Source organism: Galeopterus variegatus, unplaced genomic scaffold, assembly GCF_000696425.1.
Source record: "Galeopterus variegatus unplaced genomic scaffold, G_variegatus-3.0.2 Scaffold2664, whole genome shotgun sequence".
Classification (NCBI taxonomy): Eukaryota; Metazoa; Chordata; class Mammalia; order Dermoptera; family Cynocephalidae; genus Galeopterus; species Galeopterus variegatus.
This window is the reverse complement of record NW_007728775.1, coordinates 83,819-105,873: the sequence shown is the minus strand read 5'-3', so window position 1 is coordinate 105,873 and position 22,055 is coordinate 83,819. Positions and strand designations below refer to the sequence as shown.

General features: G+C 54.6%; 1 protein-coding gene across 1 annotated transcript; it reads left to right on the top strand.

Annotated features, from left to right (window-relative positions):
* Positions 1 to 361: 361 nt before the first annotated feature.
* On the top strand, positions 362 to 16,054 carry TKT (transketolase). The gene is made up of 13 exons (XM_008582530.1): positions 362 to 479; positions 1,379 to 1,492; positions 2,731 to 2,828; positions 6,653 to 6,844; positions 8,559 to 8,677; positions 10,145 to 10,338; positions 11,128 to 11,292; positions 12,463 to 12,619; positions 12,740 to 12,870; positions 13,563 to 13,646; positions 13,765 to 13,858; positions 15,008 to 15,130; positions 15,766 to 16,054. Exons 1-13 carry the CDS (start codon positions 396 to 398, stop codon positions 15,939 to 15,941), a joined length of 1,731 nt encoding a protein of 576 aa, XP_008580752.1. The 5' UTR covers positions 362 to 395; the 3' UTR covers positions 15,942 to 16,054.
* Positions 16,055 to 22,055: the final 6,001 nt, after the last annotated feature.

Sequence of the window (22,055 nt, the reverse complement as noted above, 5' to 3'; positions counted from 1 at the left end):
TAAGGCCTTCGACCCTGCTAGGAGCACAAGGTGGGGACTGAGCTGCACCTGACACTAGCTGCCCCTAGACATAGCGCCGGCCTTGTGCTGGTTCTTCTGTGCTTGATCTCTCCTGGGCCCCTTCTTCCTTCTTACTCTAGTCCAGCCATGATTCTGACCATCTGAGATGGTGCCCCTGGGCAGGTATGACAACCCCCAACACCTGCTAACTGGCACGATCCCCAAGCCGTTGTCCCAGGAGACAGGAGCACCTGACTCCTTGGGACCTGCACCCCCAGCTCCCTGTACATGGGCCCAGGGTGAGCACTGGAGGTCAGGGCTCCAGGGCCACGATGCACGTGTCTTCTCTCCTGGGCCACAGACACCCCACGTCATGCTGCAGCGCTGCCGAGATCATGGCTGTTCTCTTTTTCCATACCATGCGCTACAAGTCCCAGGACCCCCGGAACCCTCACAATGACCGCTTCGTGCTCTCCAAGGTAAGAGCGCAGCTGCCCTTCGCCTGGGGCTGGGGTCACATAGCCCTGGAATGGTGAGCCGTCTCTGAGGAGACCTATCCGCACTCTAAGCCCAGCCTGGGCCCAACCCGGGCCCACCCCTCCCGGTGCCTTCACCCGCTTTCCCTGGCCCCTGCCTCAGTGTTGGCTCTGTGCTGACCCCGCTGGTTAAGGAATACATGGCTGAATCAGTGGGGTGCTCTTCCTGAGAGCCCAAGCACGTTAACAAGGCTCTAACCCAAGGGAATGGGGCAGGAGACAATGGAAACCATCTGTTGGATGATTTGCCCAATTTGGGTGTTGACAGGCAGGACTGGAATCTAGGTTTGGGGTTACAGCTTTGTGGCTTTCTGCCTGTGTCTTTCTGCCTGGCGCCGGCCCTCTCGGGGCTCTGGCCAGCTCCCTCAGGAGTGCTGGTACACTGCAGCAAGATTTTGGATGGGACACCCTGTCCTACCCCTCCCGGGTGAGAATTGCAGCCACAAACCCCTGAAATCCACCTGTACTCAGGCCTGGCTCAGTGGCCTCTGGTCTCTCGGGGCAGGCTTTTGAACTTAGAAGTTGGTCCAAGTCTGTCCGCATGCTAGCAGCCAGAGATTAGGGTGGCTGGCTGCCTGCTGGGGTTTTGGCCTCATCTGGTCTCGCAGCTGTGCCCCCTGCACCTGTCTTAGTGCATGCCCAGCCTTAGCTGTGGGAATTGTGGGCTGAAAACCAGGAGGCTGGAGAGGGATGAAAGGGGAGAAGTAGCCTTCACTTGCTTCCCTCCTGAAATGGATACCCAGGCTGGCCGGCTCGGCTAGGCCGCAGGGTTCAATGTGCAGTGGGAACAGCCCCAAATATCAGATCCCCATCTGACTCTCTCTACTGCCATCTCCCGGCAGGGCCACGCAGCTCCCATCCTGTACGCAGTCTGGGCTGAAGCTGGCTTCCTGCCCGAGGCAGAGCTGCTGAACCTGAGGAAGATCAGCTCTGATCTGGACGGGCACCCTGTCCCGGTAAGCACACATGCCAGGAGTCTCCCTGGCATGCAGGAAGGGGACAAGGGGACTGCCCACTGAGAAGCTGAAGGTGTGGAGAGGCAGAGGAGGGCATTGAGGGGAGGAAAAAAGGAGCCAGCGTTTTCGTGCACGTCATATTCACCCCTAGCTAGTGGTGAAGGGCAGGGCCTTTTGAGGCCCAGCCAAGGGTATTCTGGGTCGACTTCAGGGAGGGCATCTCCCCAAGCTTTCCTTCCCCACTGGACCCCCTGGCCAGATAGAACAGCTCGGGAAGAGAGGTTCACTGGGGAATCCATAAGGGGTGGCAGCAGGATGCTGGTTGTGCCCAGGGAAGGGACCTAGTTTTCTCCTAAGGGTGCCAGCTGGCATTCTTGCAAATGTTTGCAGTTCATGGGTACCACGAAAACTGTCACCATGGTCTGGGTACCCACCAGGGCCAAATGTTCTATGTCAATTTTGTCATGAGTTCTCCCAGCCACTTTATGAGGTGGATGAGGTGGGAACTGAGGCCAAGAGAGGTTTAGTCCTTGGCTTGTAGCCATACAGCTCACTAGTGGGCAGAGGTGGGATTTGAACCCACATGCCCACCACCACTTAGTACAGTAGTCCCCCCTTATCCGAGGTTTCACCTTCCACAGTTTCAGTTACCGACGGCCAACCACGGTCCAAAACTATTAGATGAAATAAACAATTCATAAGTTTTAAATTGTGCACTGATCCAAGTAGCGTGATGAAATCTGGTGCCATCCAGCTTGCTCCTGCCGGGGATTTGAATCATCCCTTTGTGCAGCCTATCCACCCTGTCTACACTACCTGCCTGTTGTCCCTCAGCATCAGTCTGGGTTATCAGATCAGCTGTCACTGTATCACAGTGCTTGTGTTCAAGTTGCCACATACTACTTAACAGTGGCCCCTAGCACAAGAGGTGACAATTCAGATATGCCTGAGAGAAGCTATAAAGTGCTTCCTTTAAGTGGAAAGGTGACCCCAGCGTTCCTTGGCTAGAGTTCCTGTTTGAGGCATCCATTGGGAGTCTTGCAGCATATCCCCAGGGATAAGGGGGGCTACAGTATGTGAATAAGAGGTAGCACCCTGGGGGAGGCTGCCCTGGGGCAGGGCCTTCTGCAGTGAGGGGCTCACTGGGCCTAGGTGGGGGTGTGGGACTGCCCTGGCTCCTGTGGCTGATGAGGCCAGGATCCCCCATGAGTGAGTAACTGTGCCCTCTGTTATGACAGAAACAAGCTTTCACTGACGTGGCCACTGGCTCCCTGGGCCAGGGTCTCGGGGCTGCTTGTGGGATGGCCTACACAGGCAAATACTTCGACAAAGCCAGGTAACACCCCTGCTTCCCACCCACATCCTCTATGGTTTCGGGAGGGGTCCTCGGTGGCCCGTGGTTCACCACCACCCCTGGCACCTCCTCTTGCCTGGCTGGAGCTAAGTAACATGTACGTGTGGCCTATTTTGTCCTCACAAAGACCCACCAAGAGCTATGGGACCTGCCTAGAATCCCTCAGTAGTGACTGGTGGGGCCGGGTTGACACCCAGAGCACATGCTCCTAACCATGTGCTCTTCAGCCAGAGCAGTTTGGCTGAGGAGCTCCTGTGTTGCCCCCAAGCCCAGTGCCTGGACCCCAAGAGAGTCAGAAGGACCCACCCCCGACCCCCATGTCTGACTAGGCATCAGGAGCCTGGACCTAAGCCAGCCTTTTATCTTGGGAAAGGGGAGGGTTATATGTTCTGGAGAGTTCTGGGGCACCCCTGAGCTACTCCTGTCAGCCTGGGAAGAAACAGACATTTGAGAGATTGAACCTGCAGAGGGTGGGTGAGCAGCCTGACCAGGTTTGTTGCTCCAGCACCAGGCAGTTTGCAGGAGAGCCCCCCACCGCCCCCGAGACAGATATCAGCCACAAGGCTGTCTGCTGACTCCAAATTTGGCTGGGGGGCAGGGGTTGCAGGCTGTTAAGAATTAACCGCTTGTCAGAGCATTTCCTTCATTCCTTTACCATTTGGGGGCCAGGCCCTGTGCTCGTACTCACGTGTTTTATTGAGTTTCACGTTGATGTGCCCTCTGTGAGCTGGGTAGTGGTATAAGCACAGCTGTTCCTCCTGCAGACGAGGAAGCCAAAGTAAGGTGCTTACCAAGGTCATTTGGTCAGTGATGGAGGCAAGGTTTGAACCCAGGTCGTGGATCCAGAGTCAATATTCAGAATCCCAGCTGCTCAGTGAGAGGCGGGAAGCTTCCTAGAGGAGAGCCCATGGAGCCTGGTCTGCAGCTGGTGGCTTCCCCACTGCCCTACAGTTGACCCCCATTCAGGAGAAGGGCTGCAGCGAGGGCTTCCATGGGGCTGGCAGGCAAGTGGGGTGTGAGGGTGACTGTGGGCCCTCTGAGGACAGATGGCTGCAGGGAGCACCTACTGTGTGCAAGCCCTTCCCCAGGTGAAGGTGCTCCTGAGACAGGAGGCCTCACAGCTCCTTCCAAACCCCCTCAGGGCAGCGTCACCTGTCAGCACAGCGTTTGCTTTCAGTCCCTGGTTGAGCTTTGGGCCAGGCTCAGCTACACCCAGAAGCGATTCACCATGAAGTAAAGAGAGAGAGTCCCAAAGAATGGGATGTATGTTTAAGAGCATTTTACTTGGCACAGAACCAGAGATGTGAGATAATTATTCCCTACATTTGCTTGAAATAATTCCCTATGAAAGGTCATTTCCTGACCCAAACATAATGGAACAAGCCAGTGTAGGGAGAAGGGGTTTAGCTGGGTTCCCAGAGGCCAAGTGGCTTGAGGCCAGGGTTGGCAGAGTCCTAGGTCCTTGAACTGTACCCGGGGGAGGGGGCCACGGTTATTGGGTGAACCAGGCACATGGCAGTGGCGTCCTGACAGAGCAGATCAGGCTCCATCACCATTTCTCTCTGCCATCTCATTTGAAAAATATAGTGTTATTAAAAAGAAATGAACACTTGCCTTATTCTTAACACCCCCCTATTTAAGTCTAACTATATTGTATTTCCTCCATGTTATGGAAGAAAACTTACAAACTTGTAAACCTGTAATACTTTATATTCAGCTTTTTAAAGAAACTAAACATTGTATCATGAGAATTTTCTCACCAAGTTAACTGTTGAGAGCTAGTTTTGTTTGTTTGTTTGTTTTTGTTTTGGGGGGGGTGGGTTTTTTGTCCTTTTTGTGACCGGTAAGGGGATCGCAACCCTTGGCCTGATGTCACCCGCACCGCGCTCAGCCAGTGAGTGCACTGGCTATCCCTGTATAGGATCCAAACCCACGGTGGGAGCGCCACTGTGCTCCCAGCGCCGCACTCTCCCGAGTGCGCCACGGGGCCGGCCCTTGAGAGCTAGTTTTAATGATTGCAATAATGTTTTGTTTTTGGACATGCTGTAACTCATTTAGCCAGTCCTCCATTGGAAATGTAAGGTGGTTTCCCAACAGTTCTGCAACAGCCTTGACCTCCTATTTAAGGGTCCTTCTCTTCATGTTCCTGACTGGACATTTGCAGCCCCCCACCCCTAAGTCTAACAGCTCAGGCAATAGAACACAAAGCCTCAGGGTTATCCCAGGCTTCCGTAGGCCCCTTTGCTGTTCACAGGCACTTCTCTGGAGTCTCCTTGGGATGCCCTCCTGACCTGAGGCTATTGGCCCTCATGGCCAGTCTTGTTCCCAGTCTTGAAGCCCAGAGCTATGCTGGGCCTGCACTCTTAGCTGCAGTTCCACTTCCCTGGAATTGGTTGTGGGCTTGGAACAGCAGCCAGTCTACTTCCCTGGAATCCCTTTCTGGGGAAGTCAAGTTCTTTACAGGCCTCTGGCTCAGCCCCACCAGATGGTGGTCCTTTTCAGAGCTGCTGTGCCAGACCTGGGCCCCCTCACAACCTGCAGCGGAGAGAGAGGAGACAAGCTTGGGGACAGGCCTCAGTTTCAGAAAAGCCCGGGGCCTCTTTTTAGTGTGGGCTCTGAGACCTTGTCCTCCTGGCCAGCGAACAAGTGGCTGGCCTGGTGGAGGCCGCAGAAGAGAAGCAACAGGCAGCAAGAGGCTGCAGGGCACCCTCCCTGGCCTGGTGGACTGTGGAAGTGCTGAGTCATGCTGACAGCTGCATGGCTTCCTGTCCCAGCCTCTTCCTCCTGCCTCCCTGCTCGGCCCTACCGCAAGGAGACCTGGAGGCCCGGACTGCTGAGCCTGTGGCTGGGCCGGGGGCCTTTTCCTGCAGCAGGAGGGCAGCTGTGTCCCCTCTGAGCCTGACCAGGCACCAGCCTCATTCCCCAGGGCTGGGGTCAGAGTCCCTGAATTGGTCTCCCTTTGCTCTGCACTCCCCTGGGGCCAGGAAAGGTTCCGTTTGCTGGGTAATTTATCCCCAGTTCAGTTCTCTTTTTACCATGTCATGCTGCCTTTGAAAAGATCGTGGTTGCCTATGTTGAGGGGAGGAGAAGGCCCTTGCGGGGGTGAAGGGGCCAGGCCCCCTACAGTATTGGGAGCAAGGCCAGCCGTGAGCCCCAGGAAGAGCCCATCCTGTGAGGCTTCTGGTCCTCAGGCCCTCAGCAGTGCTCATCCTCCCACCTGCAGCCTCTTGCTCCAGGATGCTGCCTGGTGTGCATCACGGCCTCCCCAGCCCAGCTCCTCCAAGTACAAGAGGAGGTGGTTCCCAAGGCTCCCATTCCCCCCACAGCTCTCCCACATTCCTGTTCTTGTGGGGGCTCACCAGGTGGTGCACATTCATCCATACTTCCTCATTTTCCTCTCGCTCCAACAATGCCTGTTTTTCTGATCTTATGGCCAGACCCTTTTCATCTTAGTATGGGGGCTCACCAGGTGGTGCACATTCATCCATACTTCCTCATTTTCCTCTCGCTCCAACAACGCCTGTTTTTCTGATCTTATGGCCAGACCCTTTTCATCTTAGTGCTCTGTCTCTTCACAGCCAGTGCTTCTTTCTGGGGCTCCTGACAGCCTCCTGCACAGCCATTTGTCATAGGGTGTGGACGTGGGTTGGGGGTGCGATTGCCCCTTCCATGCAAATGCTGTCTGCTCTGCACGTCCAAGGGTGGCTGTTCCTTTACCCAGAGAGCAGGCTCCGCAGGAGGGGAGGGATGGGAGCCTGACAGGTCAGATGAGGGGGACCAGCCTCTGACCCACCCTCTGTCCACAGCTACAGAGTCTACTGCTTGCTGGGAGATGGGGAGCTATCAGAGGGCTCTGTGTGGGAGGCCATGGCCTTTGCCGGCATCTATAAGCTGGACAACCTTGTTGCCGTTCTTGACATCAACCGCCTGGGCCAGAGTGACCCAACCCCGCTGCAGCACCAGGTGGACATCTACCAGAAGCGCTGCGAGGCCTTTGGGTACGTATGAGGTGGGGACTGAGCGTGATCACAGCATGGAGAGTCATCCATGATAGAAGCTTTGCAGATGCAGGAGCTGAGCCGGCAGGCTAATAAGCCCCATCTAAAGGCCTCTCTGCTTTAGTGTTTTGATTCATAGTTTTAAACATTGGGCTTTTGGACTTAGTGACACAGGTCACCCCCATGGCCTTGTGGACTGAGGCCTGGTTCTAAGCAAGTCTCTGTTTACGTGGTTGCGTGGCATGAAAATTCTGAGTTTCCACATATGTTATCTCACATGGCCTCAATTTGTTGCTGGGCGAGGAGGATGCGCAGGTGTGAACATGGCTAACCCGATGAGGCTGAAGAATGCCTGGCTTTGGGCCTCCTGTGCCCAGCCCCAGCCAGCCTGGGGAGGAGGAGTGGCTCCCTCTGTCCTAGGGAAGTGGGACATAGGGTTTCCAGACGTGCCCTTGGGTCGTGACAAATTTTGAATTCTGAGCCAAGGGTTACACAGTAGGCAGGTCAGTCTGGGTGAGTGTCAGCCAGAGGGTCTCTCACCTCGATGTCTCCATCCTCAGCCCCAAATACAAGCTGCTCTGCAGCTAGGACTGCAAGGAACCCAGAGCCCCAGGCTCCACACTGGCAGAGGAGCTGTGGAGTAGAGGCCTCTGGGCAGGGAGGCAAGTAGGACTGGGGCTGTGCAGGTCAGGCCTCCAAGGCGGCCCTCTGTAGATGAGTCCGGGCTGTGATGACACTGAACTGACGGGAACATCAAGGCTGCCCAGCAGTAACACAGCAGACTCAGGTCTGTCATTTCTGATGACTGACCTTATAAAGGGAGAGGATGAAGGGGGCAAGTATTTTCTCTGTTGAACAGATGAGGAAATAGCCACCCAAGGGCCTCCCCCAAACCACATTGGCCTGGGGACTTGGAGCATAACCCCAGCAGTGCCCCTGGGACCCGCGTCCACAACCTTGTGGCTCTGAAGCCAGATTCCTTGAGTCCTGGCTCCACCACTGACTTTGTGACCTCGGGCAGGTTACTCCACCTTCATGTCTGTTTTTGGGTCTGTGAGGCAGGGACAGCAACAGCACCCACCCCGTAGACTGTGAGGCTTTAATGGGTTAATATGTGTGGTGCTTGGCCCAGCGCCTGCACAGAGTGAACACTCAGCACATGTTAGCTGCTACTTTTATTACTATTATGGTGCCAGAAAGAGCCCCCAAAAGGGTTGCTTTTACAGAGAAAGGTTGTCCTGCCCCAGCTCCTTCTCCATATATGTTTGACAACATGATTCGTTTTATAAGAGTTTCCAGCACCACATCTAGCGTCTATGGAGTGATCGAATGTGTTCCCCAGACAAAAATTGGGCCAAAAAATTCATCAAGAGTCTAATAGACAGATTCCAAACCAGTGCGTCGTCCCCCGAACAGCTTTCAGTAGGAAATGAACAGATCAGGAATGCAAGAAACAATAAATGAACTAAGCTTGCAATTACTTATGAAAGAGGAGGGAATCTGTTCAAAGACAAACAAAAGGAAGTAAAATAATGTGGAAAAGAGAGAAAAGAAAAAATAAAACCCAAATTGGAAGCAGGAATGTTTTAGGCTCAGGTCGCAGCTGTGTGCTGGGCAGACCCTCAGATGCCCAGCCAGGCTTTGCCCTGGGAGGCTCCTCAGGGCACTCTGGTACCTAGCATTGCCCCTCACCCTCTGCCCCCTCTGTCCCCAGCTGGCACGCTGTCATCGTGGATGGACATAGCGTGGAGGAGCTGTGTAAGGCCTTTGGCCAGGTCAAGCACCAGCCAACAGCCATCATTGCCAAGACCTTCAAGGGCCGAGGGATCTCGGGTCTGTATGTGTGAGCCTCCCTCCCTCCCGCCACCCCCAGGACTGGGCCCTGTGACTGACTGAGGGAGTAGGTGGCTGCCCAGCTCTGAGACCCTTGTGTCTGGGAAAGTGCCAGCCCTTGGCTGGTCACTGAGAGCATTGGGCTCTGGTAATGGGAGCAGGGGGTGCTGTGTTCCCAGAGGTGACTCAGTCGTCCACATGGCTGAGTCAGGATTTGAACCCAGGTCAGGCTGGCTCATGAGGGGCACGTATAGCCAGGAGAGGGTAGGAGGGACTTGTGGAGGGCCTGTGGGTAAAGAGAACAGCGAGTAAGACAGTCCCCTAAACCCCCACCCTGGCTGGCACTTTGCAGAGCTGTCTGCTTTGAGCTGAAGATTCAACACAAACCCCCGGCGGAGCCTGGAAAGACCCAGGTTCCCCACTAGGCAGTGAGCAGGGTACTTCTTCAGCAATGGGACAGTGTGGGCTGAGAGCCCAGGAGTGTTTGGAAGGTGGGTCCTGCACCAGGCTTGAGTGATGCAGGCAAAGCCACTCCCTGGCACCCAAGTGTGGGATCCAGAGCCCTGGGCCTGGGATGGCCTACGCCCGTTTTAAAGATGGGAAAATGGGGCTAGCAGTGGTCAGGGACTTGCCCAAGGACAGAGGATGTCTGTGGCACTAGGGGGCCTGATTTGAGGCTCTGGGTTGACTTCTCTGTGCCAGATGCCCCCTGGCTACCCACCTGCCCGCCCCAGGGTCATGGCAGCATGGACTCGGTGTATGAGGACACTCTAAGAGATGGTGAGGCAGAGCCAGGAGGGGTGGACATCAAGGAGATGACTCTGGGATATTGTCATGGCCTCAGTGCTGCTACATGGCTCTGACCATCTAGATGTTTGTACTGGGTGCTGCCTGGGAGGGTTGGTCTGTCCTTGGCTTTGCCCAGGCCATGGTGATATTTGAAGTGACCTTGGGGGAGAGGGATGTTAAGCCTTGCTGGTCCCCACACAATGGGCATGCCTGGCTGCTTATAGACGCCACTCCACTGCTCACAGATTCAGCAGTGACTTGGCAGTACTCGCCCTGTTCTGAGCCTCAGCTTCCCCTTCTGATGGCCAGGGTCCCTCCCAACCCAGTGGCAAACTGAGTCTGCTGAGTCTGTGACTTCTACAGCAGACCCCTCTCTGTGCAGCCTTGCAGGGAGGGGACACAAGGGAGAAGGGGATGGGCGGCATGCTCAGCAGCACACATTTGCCATGCCCGTTCCCTTCCCACTCAGCTCTGACCTCCTGGAGGACCAGGCAGGATTTACTGAGTGGCGGGCTTGTGACTGTCCTGTTTACTACATCCCTCCTTTCCTTTCACTGCTGAGAGGGCTCCTCCCTGGTGAAGGGACAGGTGGAGGGCCGGGCTCCTTGGAGTAGCTTCCTGGCCCTCTGAGAGTTTCCGTCTTACCTGTCCCTCTGCCCTCCTGTGTCGTACCTGCAGGGGTAGAAGATAAGGAGTTTTGGCATGGGAAGCCCCTCCCCAAAAACATGGCAGATCAGATCATCCAGGAGATCTACAGCCAAATCCAGAGCAAAAAGAAGATCCTGGCAACGCCCCCGCAGGAGGATGCCCCCTCAGTGGACATCACCAACATTCGCATGCCCACCCCACCCAGCTACAAAGTTGGAGACAAAGTACAAAGTGGTGCATTACTTTTCTGGACTAGCTGGGGATGGGGCTGCCATGGTTCTCTGGCTCCCCGAGGCTGGTTGGCTAAGATGTGCCCTCTGGAGGCCTGGTACAGGGAGGAGAGGGATTATTTTAGAGTGAGGGAACCAGGTGTTGCTCCTGTCAGTTCCCTCATGAGAATAGCAGCTCTGCAATTATTTACCTACAGGGGCTCAAAGAGTTCAAGGGACTTGCCCTGCAAGCTATTGGCAGAACTGGGATCAAAGCCCAGGACTCCCAAGTCCTTGCATCCCTGGTCCATGAGGCCCCTTGGCCTGAGCCCAGGACTCCCACATAGTCTGGTAAAGACTAGGCAGGGTGGTCTTGGTCCAGGGCCCTCCCCTAGATGAACCCATCAGTGCAGGCTGCAGCAGGCTTTCTGACTCCCAGGCTCTCTGTATTCCATGCAAAGTGGGGTAGTGAGCTCACAGACTCTCTCACAGGGAGTGGGGAAATCGGGATTGTTAGGATATCTTTTGCAGCTCACATGGCTCACAGCTGGGCTATGAGGTTCCATACAGCAGGGCTGTGAGGTTATATGGAGCAAAGGGTTGCAGAGATGCCCAAGACATTCCCCATAGTCGTTGGCATCTTTACAGGAGCTGAAAGTTCCCACAGGTCCTATGTTGGGCTTCCTTTTTCCACCCCTGTTTTTATCCTTCTCCCTGAAAGCTGTGGCCCCCACAGGCAAGCAGGGCTCCAGGCTGCAGCTATGCACATGCCCTCAGAGGTACTCAGAGCTGTCCTCCCCACAGATAGCCACCCGCAAGGCCTATGGGCAGGCCCTAGCCAAGCTGGGCCATGCCAGTGACCGTGTCATCGCCCTGGATGGGGACACCAAGAATTCTACCTTCTCGGACATCTTCAAAAAGGAGCACCCTGACCGCTTCATTGAGTGCTACATTGCTGAGCAGAACATGGTGGGTGCCAGGAATGGGCTGATGGGCACAGGTCCAGCCACAGCTGCAGAGCTGAGGTCCAGGGGGCAGGGCTGAAGCCTTCCTGCTCCTGTAGGCAGCCACATTGGCAATGCCAGGTGCCTGCTGTGGGCCAGCCCAGGGAGACCACAGTAACAGCTAGGACCCAGCATTGACCCTTAGCCTTGAGTAGTCACAGTTCTGGAAAGGCTATGCCCAGGTTCAGATGTACTGGGTGAGTGTGCGAACAGGGGAGCTGAACGGGGCTGCAAGAGCACTCAGAAGACCTGCGTGTAGACCAGGCATGGTGGTAAGTGGGATCTCTCTGGGGTGAAGGGCCATCCAGGTGGCGGGCAGGTGCTGCCAGGAGGCTGAGCTGTGATGCGTTTACCAGCCAAGGTCTGCTGAGCCCCTGTTATGCACAAGGCCCTGGCCCCTGCCACCCTGGGGGGATGCAGAGATGAAGGAACTCTGGGCCCCTGACGTGCACAGTTGAAAGCAGCCTCTTGTCAGGAACTGAGGTTGTGAAATGAGAAACACTGTCACGTCCTGTTTTTCAAAATATCCCCTCCTCGTGGCCCAGGGACCCAGCCTGGTTTGCAGGCCCCTAGGGACAGAGAAAGAGGGTTCATGTCAGCTGGCAGGTTTCAGAGCCATGGGGGGACAGCTGGTTTGGAACCGATAACTGCACTCCGTGCTTCTGGGTGAGGGATTTAGGACCTGAAGCCCCAGCAAGCTTGAAGCTGCTGCCCTCAGACCTGAGAGGAGTGGTTGGGATGGCTGGTGTTGGCAGAGGCCTTGGGGGGCTGGGGAGGGAGATGAGGCAGTGGGGGTGGGGGGGACGTTCAGAAGCCCAAGAAGGATGACAATCTGTGCACAAGCTCTAGCTTTCTCTTTGAAAGGGTTTACTTATTGCTAGAAAAAGATGTTCCAAAGGAAAATAATTTTAAGAGAGTTTTTGAAATGGTTATTTCAAGTTGAAGGAATTTGGTGTTCAGAAACGTTGCAGAGTCCGTGGGTGCACAGAAATCCCTTGCATGAGAGGAGGAGAATTAACAGATACTAGGATTCCAGAATCCTCCACCCCCGAGAGGGGGCCTCCAGAGGGGTCCTGGGCCCTGTGGCCACCCTCTGCTGCCTCTTCGGGGCTGACCCTGCCCCACCTGCCCCCAGGTGAGTATCGCTGTGGGCTGTGCCACACGCAACAGGACGGTGCCCTTCTGCAGCACTTTCGCAGCCTTCTTCACGCGGGCCTTCGACCAGATTCGAATGGCAGCCATCTCCGAGAGCAACATCAACCTCAGTGGCTCCCACTGTGGCGTGTCCATCGGTGAGTTCAGTCAGGGTGTTTATACCTACAATGTCCCCTGACTTGGATGAGGAGGGGTGAGGAGGGGGTTGGGGCCAGGATCTCGGTCCATATTTCAGCTTAGCCTTTCCCACACCCCAGGGGAAGACGGGCCCTCTCAGATGGCCCTGGAAGACCTGGCCATGTTCCGGTCGGTCCCCACGTCAACTGTCTTTTACCCAAGTGATGGAGTGTCTACGGAGAAGGCAGTGGAATTAGCAGCCAATACAAAGGTTGGTCACATGGCTATTCTTAGTCGTGCTGGCAGCTGGCTCTTCCCAAAGGGCAAGAGAGGAGGCCAGCATGGAGGAACATAGCTGGTCGCTGGCTGCTGCAGAGTGGTGGTTCCTGACCTTGCCCTTCATACTTGTGTAGCTTGTAGAAGGTAGAGCAGGAAAAACGAAATACACAGCGGCCCTTGCCAATGGACCTCGGCACTGTCCCCACTGAGAGTCCTGACAGCCTCTGCCAGTGTGGCAGCTGACACCTATTTGCCTTCTCTGAGTTAGATTCTCCAAGACAGGAGAAGAATGAGCTGAGCCACGTGGTCCAGATCAAGAGCCACAGCCGTAGGCCAAGTGCCCCATGGAGCCTGTTCCTCTGCTGAGGGCAGGGGCCTGCCTGAAGCACTCTGGGGAGGTGGCCCCACTGGAGCTGTCCCTGGGAAGACTCTGCCTTTGTGTGGCTGCCAGTCAGTGGGTGGCTCACAGCAGGAGTGTTTAGGGAGGTGGAGGCTGCTGAGGGCAGGCAAGTCCTTTTTCCCTGCTAGAGTAGACGAGATGGAGTGACTTACAGAGACACCTCATGGGGGCGACAGGGTGGAGGAGGCCTGCATGTGGGAAGGGGTGGCCTCTCTAGAAAGACTGCTTTCTGAGGTGGGGTGTGCTACCTCCTGTATTCCTCAGTTTATCTTTTCCGGTCCCAGGGCATCTGTTTCATCCGGACCAGCCGCCCCGAAAGTGCCATCATCTATAACAGCAATGAGGATTTCCAGGTCGGACAAGCCAAGGTCAGTGCAGTTCATGCCCCAGCGAGACCCTGCAGAACGGGCCCAGACCCTCCCTGTGGCAACCTCCAGCAGTGGTCCCCAGTCCCCAAGCTTCACTGGCCCCCTGTGTCACTCCCAGGTGGTCCTGAAGAGCAAGGATGACCAGGTGACCGTGATCGGGGCGGGGGTGACCCTGCACGAGGCCTTGGCTGCTGCCGAGCTGCTGAAGAAAGGTAAGAAAAGAGGGACCTGAAAAGTCATAGATGGAGTGCCAACAGCACGCTTGGTCTTGGGAGTGGGAGGGAATTCACCAAATCACACAATGGTAATACAAACTAAAGCCGCACTTTGAGTACCTGTGCCGTGCCCGGCGTGATGCTGAGTCTGAGTCCTGGGGCTGTGGTGGCCACAGTCCCTGCCCCATGGCCTTAGAGCATGGTGGTCAGATCAGAGGCCCTGGAGCCTGCGATGGGGCTGGAATCATGACACAGACACTAGTTAAGTAAGTTATTCGCCATCACCATATCTCAGTTTCCCCATCTGTAAAATGGAGATACTAGACCTTCCCCATGGGGCAGTCCTGAGGATTAAGTAAGATATTATTACTACTGCTGCTGCTGCGAGTTCGCAAACGTCAGCTATTGATGACATAGGGGAGACAGGCATTAGCTCCCAACAGAATCACCCAACAGATGTCATATCTCAGCATTGCTGTGCCACAAAGGAGAGGGCGAGCATGGCATCCTTAGGAAAGTGACCTCAGAGTGAATAGGAGCTGGTAAGCAAAGAGACGTGCAGACAGGAGTGGCATGTGCAGAGTTCAGGGGAGTTGGAGAGAGGCCGGAGCAGGAAGGGCTGGTGCAAGATGGGGCGGGAGAAGCCAGGGAAGCCCCAGGCAGGGTGAGTTCCAGGGGGTGGGCTTTCAGCGTGGCATGGCAGGCTTGGATTTGTCCTTTGAGAAGGTCATTCTGCTGGGTCTTCACCTAGCCCTCTAACACCCTTCTGCCTGCAGCTACATCTCCTCTCCCTCTCCCCATAAACCCTTGCCTTATCTCTGGCTTCCTTCCCCATTATCTTCAAAGGCATCGTGGGAAGGTGAGGGGAGGCTGTGCAGGATCCACACATGCCACTTGGTGTTCAGTGTTCTTGGACCGTCTGCAGGCCCCGCAGCTTGCTGAGCTCCCCTAGCCTAGGCAGTAAGGGAAAGGGGGGGGTTCTGGCAAGCACGAGCTCATCAGTGGGCACGAGAGGACAACTGGTTCTCCCCAGGACAGGGACAGGCATGCAAACTGAGCCCTTAGCTATGTGACTACTTCCAGGACATCCCCACCCTGGGCAGGGCAGACCCCTCAGCCATGCCCCTGTGTTCTCTCCTCTTACAGAGAAGATCAACATCCGCGTGCTGGACCCCTTCACCATCAAACCTCTGGACAGAAAGCTTATTCTTGAGAGTGCCCGGGCCACCAAGGGCAGAATCCTCACAGTGGAGGACCACTATTACGAAGGTAATGTGGGCCTGGGACATTTAGGCTGGGGGGGTGTCCACTTGATCTGAGCTCCAGAAGGGCAGCAGTGGCCCAGAAAACCCAGAGCTGTCCCTCAGAGCAGCTGGGACATGGCCTCTTACTAGGCCTCAGGCTTGGCATGGGGACCCACCTGCCCCTAACACCCAGGAAGCCAGCAAGGATTCCAACCTCACTGCTAGGAGTGGGATAGGCAGATTGAGTCCCAGAAGTAGCTTACGGTTGAGGCTGTTGTGCAGAATCAGACTGGGACAGCAGTGCTGAATTTGTCTTTTATGAGTCCCTCACAAAGCAGCCTCCACAAGTACACACCACCCCCTACTCCAAGGCCCCTGGGGAAAAGACAGGCTTAGGCTCGGGGGTCAAGTGCAGGTGATAGTCTGCTGGTGGCTGCCCAGAGGATGGTGTTAAAAAAAAAATTTAGAGTCCAGATTTTGGCTGATGTCAATAACCATTACTGTGATTGATTCGTGATGTCTGCTCTGGCTCCAGAGTAGAAGCTCCAGGTGGTATGTAAGCAATCTTTGCCACTCTTGAGAAGGGAATAAACTCAGACTGGCAAAGAGTGGCTCACCCTGAGCCCGTACCATCTGACTCACCTCCTTTCCTTTACCCAGGTGGCATAGGAGAGGCTGTGTCCACAGCAGTAGTGGGTGAGCCTGGCATCACTGTCACCCGCTTGGCTGTTGGCCAGGTACCGAGAAGTGGGAAGCCAGCTGAGCTGCTGAAGATGTTTGGCATCGACAAGGACACCATTGCACAAGCTGTGAGGGGCCTCATCGCCAAGGCCTAGGGAGGGCATGGAGTGCGAGGTGGGGATGCTACACATTCCTGAGAGATTCTGGCAAAGGTGCTCAAAGATGTACTGAGAGGAATGGTAAATAAACATGTTTTGAGAAAAATGAATCAGCCCCTGAAATGTCTTTTTTCTTTGATGTGGATGCAGCCACTGCTGGTTCTAGGGAAGAAGGGGGAGGGGACAGGGAGGCTGGCACCCTTGGCTCTGGGACAGGACCTGGGTGTCCCAAGGCTCTTCAGAATCACCTCCCCTGGGCCCAGAATCTGCCTTCAACCGCCAGAACTGCACTGCCTCCCAGGCACCACCAGGTGACAATCGATTGCAACCTACCTCTAGCCGAGTGGCTGAAACCCAAACCCCTCGCCTCCCCAGCCGGCCCTGAGGGAGGCTGGGGGTGCCTTGCGGTCTGGAAGCTGTTCAGGGTCCCTCAGGGCTGCCTCACCTCCCCCAGGGCCCCACATCCTTGTGGCCAGAGGTCTCCTGGGGTGGGGAGGGTCATTTGCCCATTGTCCCCCTCCTTCCTATGCCCTCTTAACCAGTAATCTCGGAGAAGCGAGGGAAAAAGGGCAGCCCCTGTCCTGGGGAAGAAGGGGACCCTCAGGCTGCCATCAGTACTGCAGGTGGGGGAGAAACAGGAAGGGCCGGCTCCCACCCAGCATCACAGACCAGAAGTCCTCAATCCCGAGTGTGCAAACTGCCCCCCTCAACTTGCCACTGGGGCCTGGGACTCTGCATTTGACAGCTGGCCCAGGAGCTTCTAGTATCACACTTGGAGAGCAGTGTAGGCCTAACCTCCAGCCCCTGCCTGCTCTGCTGCTCCCAGGTGGGTTCTCTCACTAGGCACCACAGCCTATTTCTCCCCTGCTGCTTGGGCCCAGCTGCAGTCAGCCCTGCTTGTAAGGCCAACTGTGTAGAACATTGTACTGGCCAAGGACAAACTAAAGTTGGGGAAAGAGGGCTGGGTGCCCCTGGCCACTGGTGGGGTCCACAAGAAATCCTCAAAATCCTTGGGCAGGATGAGACACATTTGTAGACATCTTCACTTGTCTTCCTGACACCTGGACAGAACGAACCAGTCAAACCCACAGTCAGGTAAGCAAACTGTCGCTCACTTACCTACAGATTTGGCTGTGCCAGGGGCTGTGGGTCTGCATTTGACTCAGCAGGGATGGGGTCTCAGAGAAGTGGCCTGGACTGGTGGGGTCTGTTCTCCACCCTTGGGCCAGGGCTTCTCAGCCTGCCAGCACTAGCTGGAGGCCATGTTAGCACTAGAAGCTGGGGACAGAGTTGGCCACCAGGAGGGTGTGGCCTCAGGCACTGCAGGAAGCCCACTGCCATGGGGAGAAGGAGAAGAACAGGCAAGCGCTCTTCCTGCCTGGATTATTATGCCACCTCTTAATCCAAAATAAAAACAGTAAACCATAAAAGTAGATTTAGGGAATCCACAAAGGTCCGCAAGCAGCAGCCCTGGGTGGGGAGCTGGAGTGGGCACCACCTGGTGGTCATCCCTGGTAATGCTTCTAACAGCCCTCAAGTGGAGCTGAGGTGGGGTGTGGGGAGGGGGTTGTCCCACTGGTCACAGTGCAGCAGCCAGCAGGAACAAAGGAGCAGGAGTGGGAGGTGAGGGTGACATTACTGAGCACCTCCTGCAAGACTGTGCTTTATGTGTACACATTTTATTTACTCCATTACACAGGATTATCCCCATTTTACAGATGAGATAACACTAAGCTCAGAAGAGATACCACTCAGCTCAGCACAGCGAGTAAGGGGTGGAGCTGGGATTGGAACCTGGATCTGTGTGACTCCAGAGATCCCAGCCTCTGCCCACTACTCCCCCTGGAACCCTCCCTCCCCCAAAAGGAGGTGTTGTACAGTAGGCTTCTTAATAAAAGGCCTTGGGCTTTGCAGGACAATGGCAGCAGCCTGGATGGAGCTCGGATCCTAAATTGGTCAGCAAAGTTGCTGTGGTCCCCAGAGGCTACAGGCCCATGCAAAGAAGTTTCTAGAAGCAAATGGGATAAGGGGACCACAGTTAGGGGCACAGCCCCAGGCCTGCAGTTTGGCTGTGGAGGGCCTGCTGAACCTGTCTACATTGGTTAGCTATGGACCCAAGGTCTTGGCACCACTGACTAGTCCAAAGCAGGGGGACAGGCTGGGCAGCTGCCCTCACCCCCAGCCTGCCTGACCTCTCCAAGGCCCATCCAGCTGGTGAAGGAAACAGCCTGGGCAGGCACTTGGGGCTTGGGCAGGATAAGAGGGAGTGGCAAGACTCCCAAGACCCTTGACCCAGTCACCTAGACCCAGTCCATCAAGGGCACAGGAGATGGACATTTAGGGATCCAGGAGCCATGATGACACCCTGAAACTGCTTCCTCTTTTTTTGCTGACAAGACCTAGTGTAGAAGGTGCTTAGTGCAGAAAACGCTCGGTGCGGACTATGCTGGAAGTTCAGTCACCAGGGCCCTCATGAGAGCCTGAGGAACCTGTCATTTCTCCCTCAGCTCCTGGTCAGGAAGAACGAGAAGCCAGGACAGAGCACCGAGGTGTCATATTTCCTTGGCCTGACTGGAGGCAGGTGTCATCTGACCTGTTAGCCAGGCCTTGTGGCCTAGGCAGCTGAGTAGCAGGTCAGCATGGCCTGAGGAGGGCCAAGGCTGCAGGTCAGCTGGGGCCCACAACAGCCTCAGATCAAGCCTTCACGATACCTGGGGAAGCCCCTGCTATGATTTGAATGTGGAAACTTAATCCCCAGTGCAGCAGTGCTGGGAGGTGGTGCCTAATGGCAGGTGTTTAGGCCATCAGAGCTCCACCCTATGAATGGATCAGTAACGTCATCGCAGGAGCAGGAGCCTGTGATAAAGGTGAGTTCAGCCCCTCTGGCTCCCTTTCTTGCTCTTGTGCTCTCTCTTGCCCTTCCACCTTCCACCATGGGACGACGCAGCAGGAAGGCCCTTGCCAGATGCTGGCACCTTGGTATCGGACTTCCCAGCCTCCAGAACCGTGAGAAATAAATTTCTTTATAAATTGCCCAGTCTGTGGTATTCTGTTATAGCAGCACAAAATGGACTAAGACAAGACACCCTCCCAGCCCAGCAGGCAGAGAGGGGAGGCAGAGGCCACTGTTCTTCACACCACGGCCTAGCCAGGAGATGTGACATGGCCACAGGGGTGGGGTGTGCTGCTGACACCACTCAAGTTGGGGCTGCAGCCAGCTGAGCCAGCTGAGCCAGCTGAGCCTGGGGCAGGCCGGGGTGGGCAGGGCCAGAGGCGCCTCACGAGGCTCCCCAAACCAAAACGCTCTAGAGTAACAGATCTGGGTCTGATCCTATCTCCACCACTCTCCACTCAGTGCACTGGGAGAGTATCTCCCCAAGCCTCAGATTCTTCATCTAAGTGGAAATAATTACAGGGCCTCATTGGGCTGCTGTGAGAATGAAACAGGAGACTTATTAGTACCATTGTACATCGCCAGGCAGATAAGGGCTCAGAAGAAGGTGCAATTCATAATAATTCATAGGCCAGGGCACCTGGCAAGGTGAGTGGCCTTTTGCACGTGCTCTGTTGACTACAGATGCTCAGGAAGCTGTGGCAGCCCAGGCTGGCGGTAGGGAGTCAGGCCCCGCATCAGCTGCAGTTGCCCAGCATGCTTTGCTGTTAGACTTTATCCTGATTGTCATTAACACAGCCCTGTTGTGTTGTTTGCTATCAGCTTTGTTGAAATACATAGAATTCACAAACCATACAATTCACTTATTCAAAGTGGTTTTTAGATGACTTGTGCAATCATCACTATAATCAATTCCAGAACATTTCCGTCATCTCCAAAAGGAAAACCTCTACCTTTTATCAGTCACGCCCATGGCTGAGATCCACACTGATGCCTCTTGCTGCACAGCTGGGATCACATCCGTCCCCTCTGCTCCCACCAAAGATCCCTTCCCTGGATGGGTGTCTTGTCCCCCTCAGGGAAGGGGAAGAGTTAGGAGAGCAAGGGGATGCCGGGCAGGTGTTCCAGCTGGGATTCCAGAACTCACTGACCCTCGGGGATCTGGGTTTTATGGATGTGTGTATTTGAAGTATGAATCACAGAAAGTGTAAAAAGCCTGGACAGGGTGATACAATAAGACAGTGTCAACCACAGGCTCCTCTCCCCACTCAAGTGGTGGCTCAGGGGACCCCCAAACTAGGTCTCCTGCCTCATTGTGTACTCCAGAGATAGGGGGTTACCAAGAAGTGGATCTAAGGCAAGAGGAGGAAAGTTGGGTACCCAGGTTGGACACCCAGAATCTGTATTTGCACTGGTTTTGGTGCTGACTTATTCTAGGTCAGGCACAGCCTTGTGAAGAGCGAGCCCTTTGGTCTAGCAGGCAAGGCAGGAAATGGCTGTACTGGGGGTCACGGGTCCTGTTGCTCCCCTACAGCATGAGCCTAACAGGAGCTGTCTTGATCCCAGCCCCTCTGGGAACTGGGACGAACAGTGTTGGGAGCAGGGAGGAGCCTAAAAGCCACCGAAGCCCCTGTCTTAGTTGGCTTGGGCTGCCATGATAAAATACCATAGACTGGTGCTTAAACAGTAGAAATTTATTTTTCATGGTCTGGAGGCTGGGCAGTCCAGAACCAAGGTGCTGCCTGTTCGATTCTGATGAGGCTCTCCTGGCTGCCGTCTCACTGCACCCTCACATGGCCTTTCCTCTGTGTGTGCCAGGGGATGAGTGGAGCCAGCCCTCTGGTGTCTCTTCTTGTAAGAACACTAATCCTATCAGATCAGGGCTCCACCCTTATGACTTTATTGAACCTCTTTATAGGTCCTATCTTTAATTACAGTCACATTGGGGGTTAGAGCTTCAACATATGAATTTGGGGACACAATTCAGTCCATAGCAGCCCCCAAATCTACCAAATTCATGGTTCACCTATCCTCTCCCAGGGGCACATTGTTCTGGATGTCGGAACATGAAGTTTAAGAGAAAAATGAAAATACCTGAGTTTTTTTTTTTTTTTAAGATGACCGGTAAGGGGATCTCAACCCTTGGCTTGATGTTGTCAACACCACACTCAGCCAGTGAGCCAACCGGCCATCCCTATATAGGATCCGAACCCGCGGCCTTGGTGTGATCAGCACCGCACTCTCCCGAGCGAGCCACGGGCCGGCCTGAAAATACCTGAGATTTTAATGGGAAGAGGGAGGGCTCTTTAAAAAGGGAACAGAAATTGACTAGCAAGCCACTGATCATCCCCCAACCACATCCAGGCCCAGGGTAGAAAAAAGCCCAGAGTCCCCCCTCTTTTATCTGGGTCTCACCTCCCAAAAGGCAACACAGAATTTCCAGTGTTAGTAAATGCTTCACCCCCAAAAATATCTGTTTCTCCCTCAGTCTTCATCAAAGTACTAAAGGTGAGTTTATTAGTACACCAAGTTATATGTGGTATGTTTTTACGTTCCCTTAAGTGATTTCAGATCTAAACATTCAAATAAATGTGTTTTTCACATATTTTCATGGGGGAAGGGACAGCTGACCAGAGTTTTAACAAAAACTTCCCATCCACATGCCATACCTTAAATTCTGGGAGTTTCCATCTTCTGCATCCCCAAAAGACTGAAAAACTGCCACTCGATTCAGAACTGGACAAGAAGCTTTATCCCTTCAAGAAGGTATTTGGAGACAAGCACGGGACTCTACATATGCCTGAGCCCAGGTCCCTGGGGGTGGAGGGGGAGGAGGTGAAAAGCTTTGAAGTTGAGCCCCCACCAGAAAGGGGGTTGCGGTCCGTTGCCGGACACGAAAAAAAAAAAAAAAGAAGTGTATTATTTAGTTTCCAAATATTTGGGGACTTTCCAGAAATCTTTCTACATTGACTACTATTTCAGTTCCATAGTGGTCAGAAAACATAATTTGTATGACTTGTAAACTTTAAAATTCATTGACAATATTTTTTTTTTTTTTTGACTGGTGAGGGGATTGCAACCCTCAGCATGGTGTGGTCAGCACCACGCTCAGCCAGTGAGTGCACCGGCCATCCCTATATAGGATCCAAACCCACGGCCTTGGTGCTCCCAGCACCGCACTCTCCCGAGTGAGCCACGGGCCAGCCCACCAACAATAA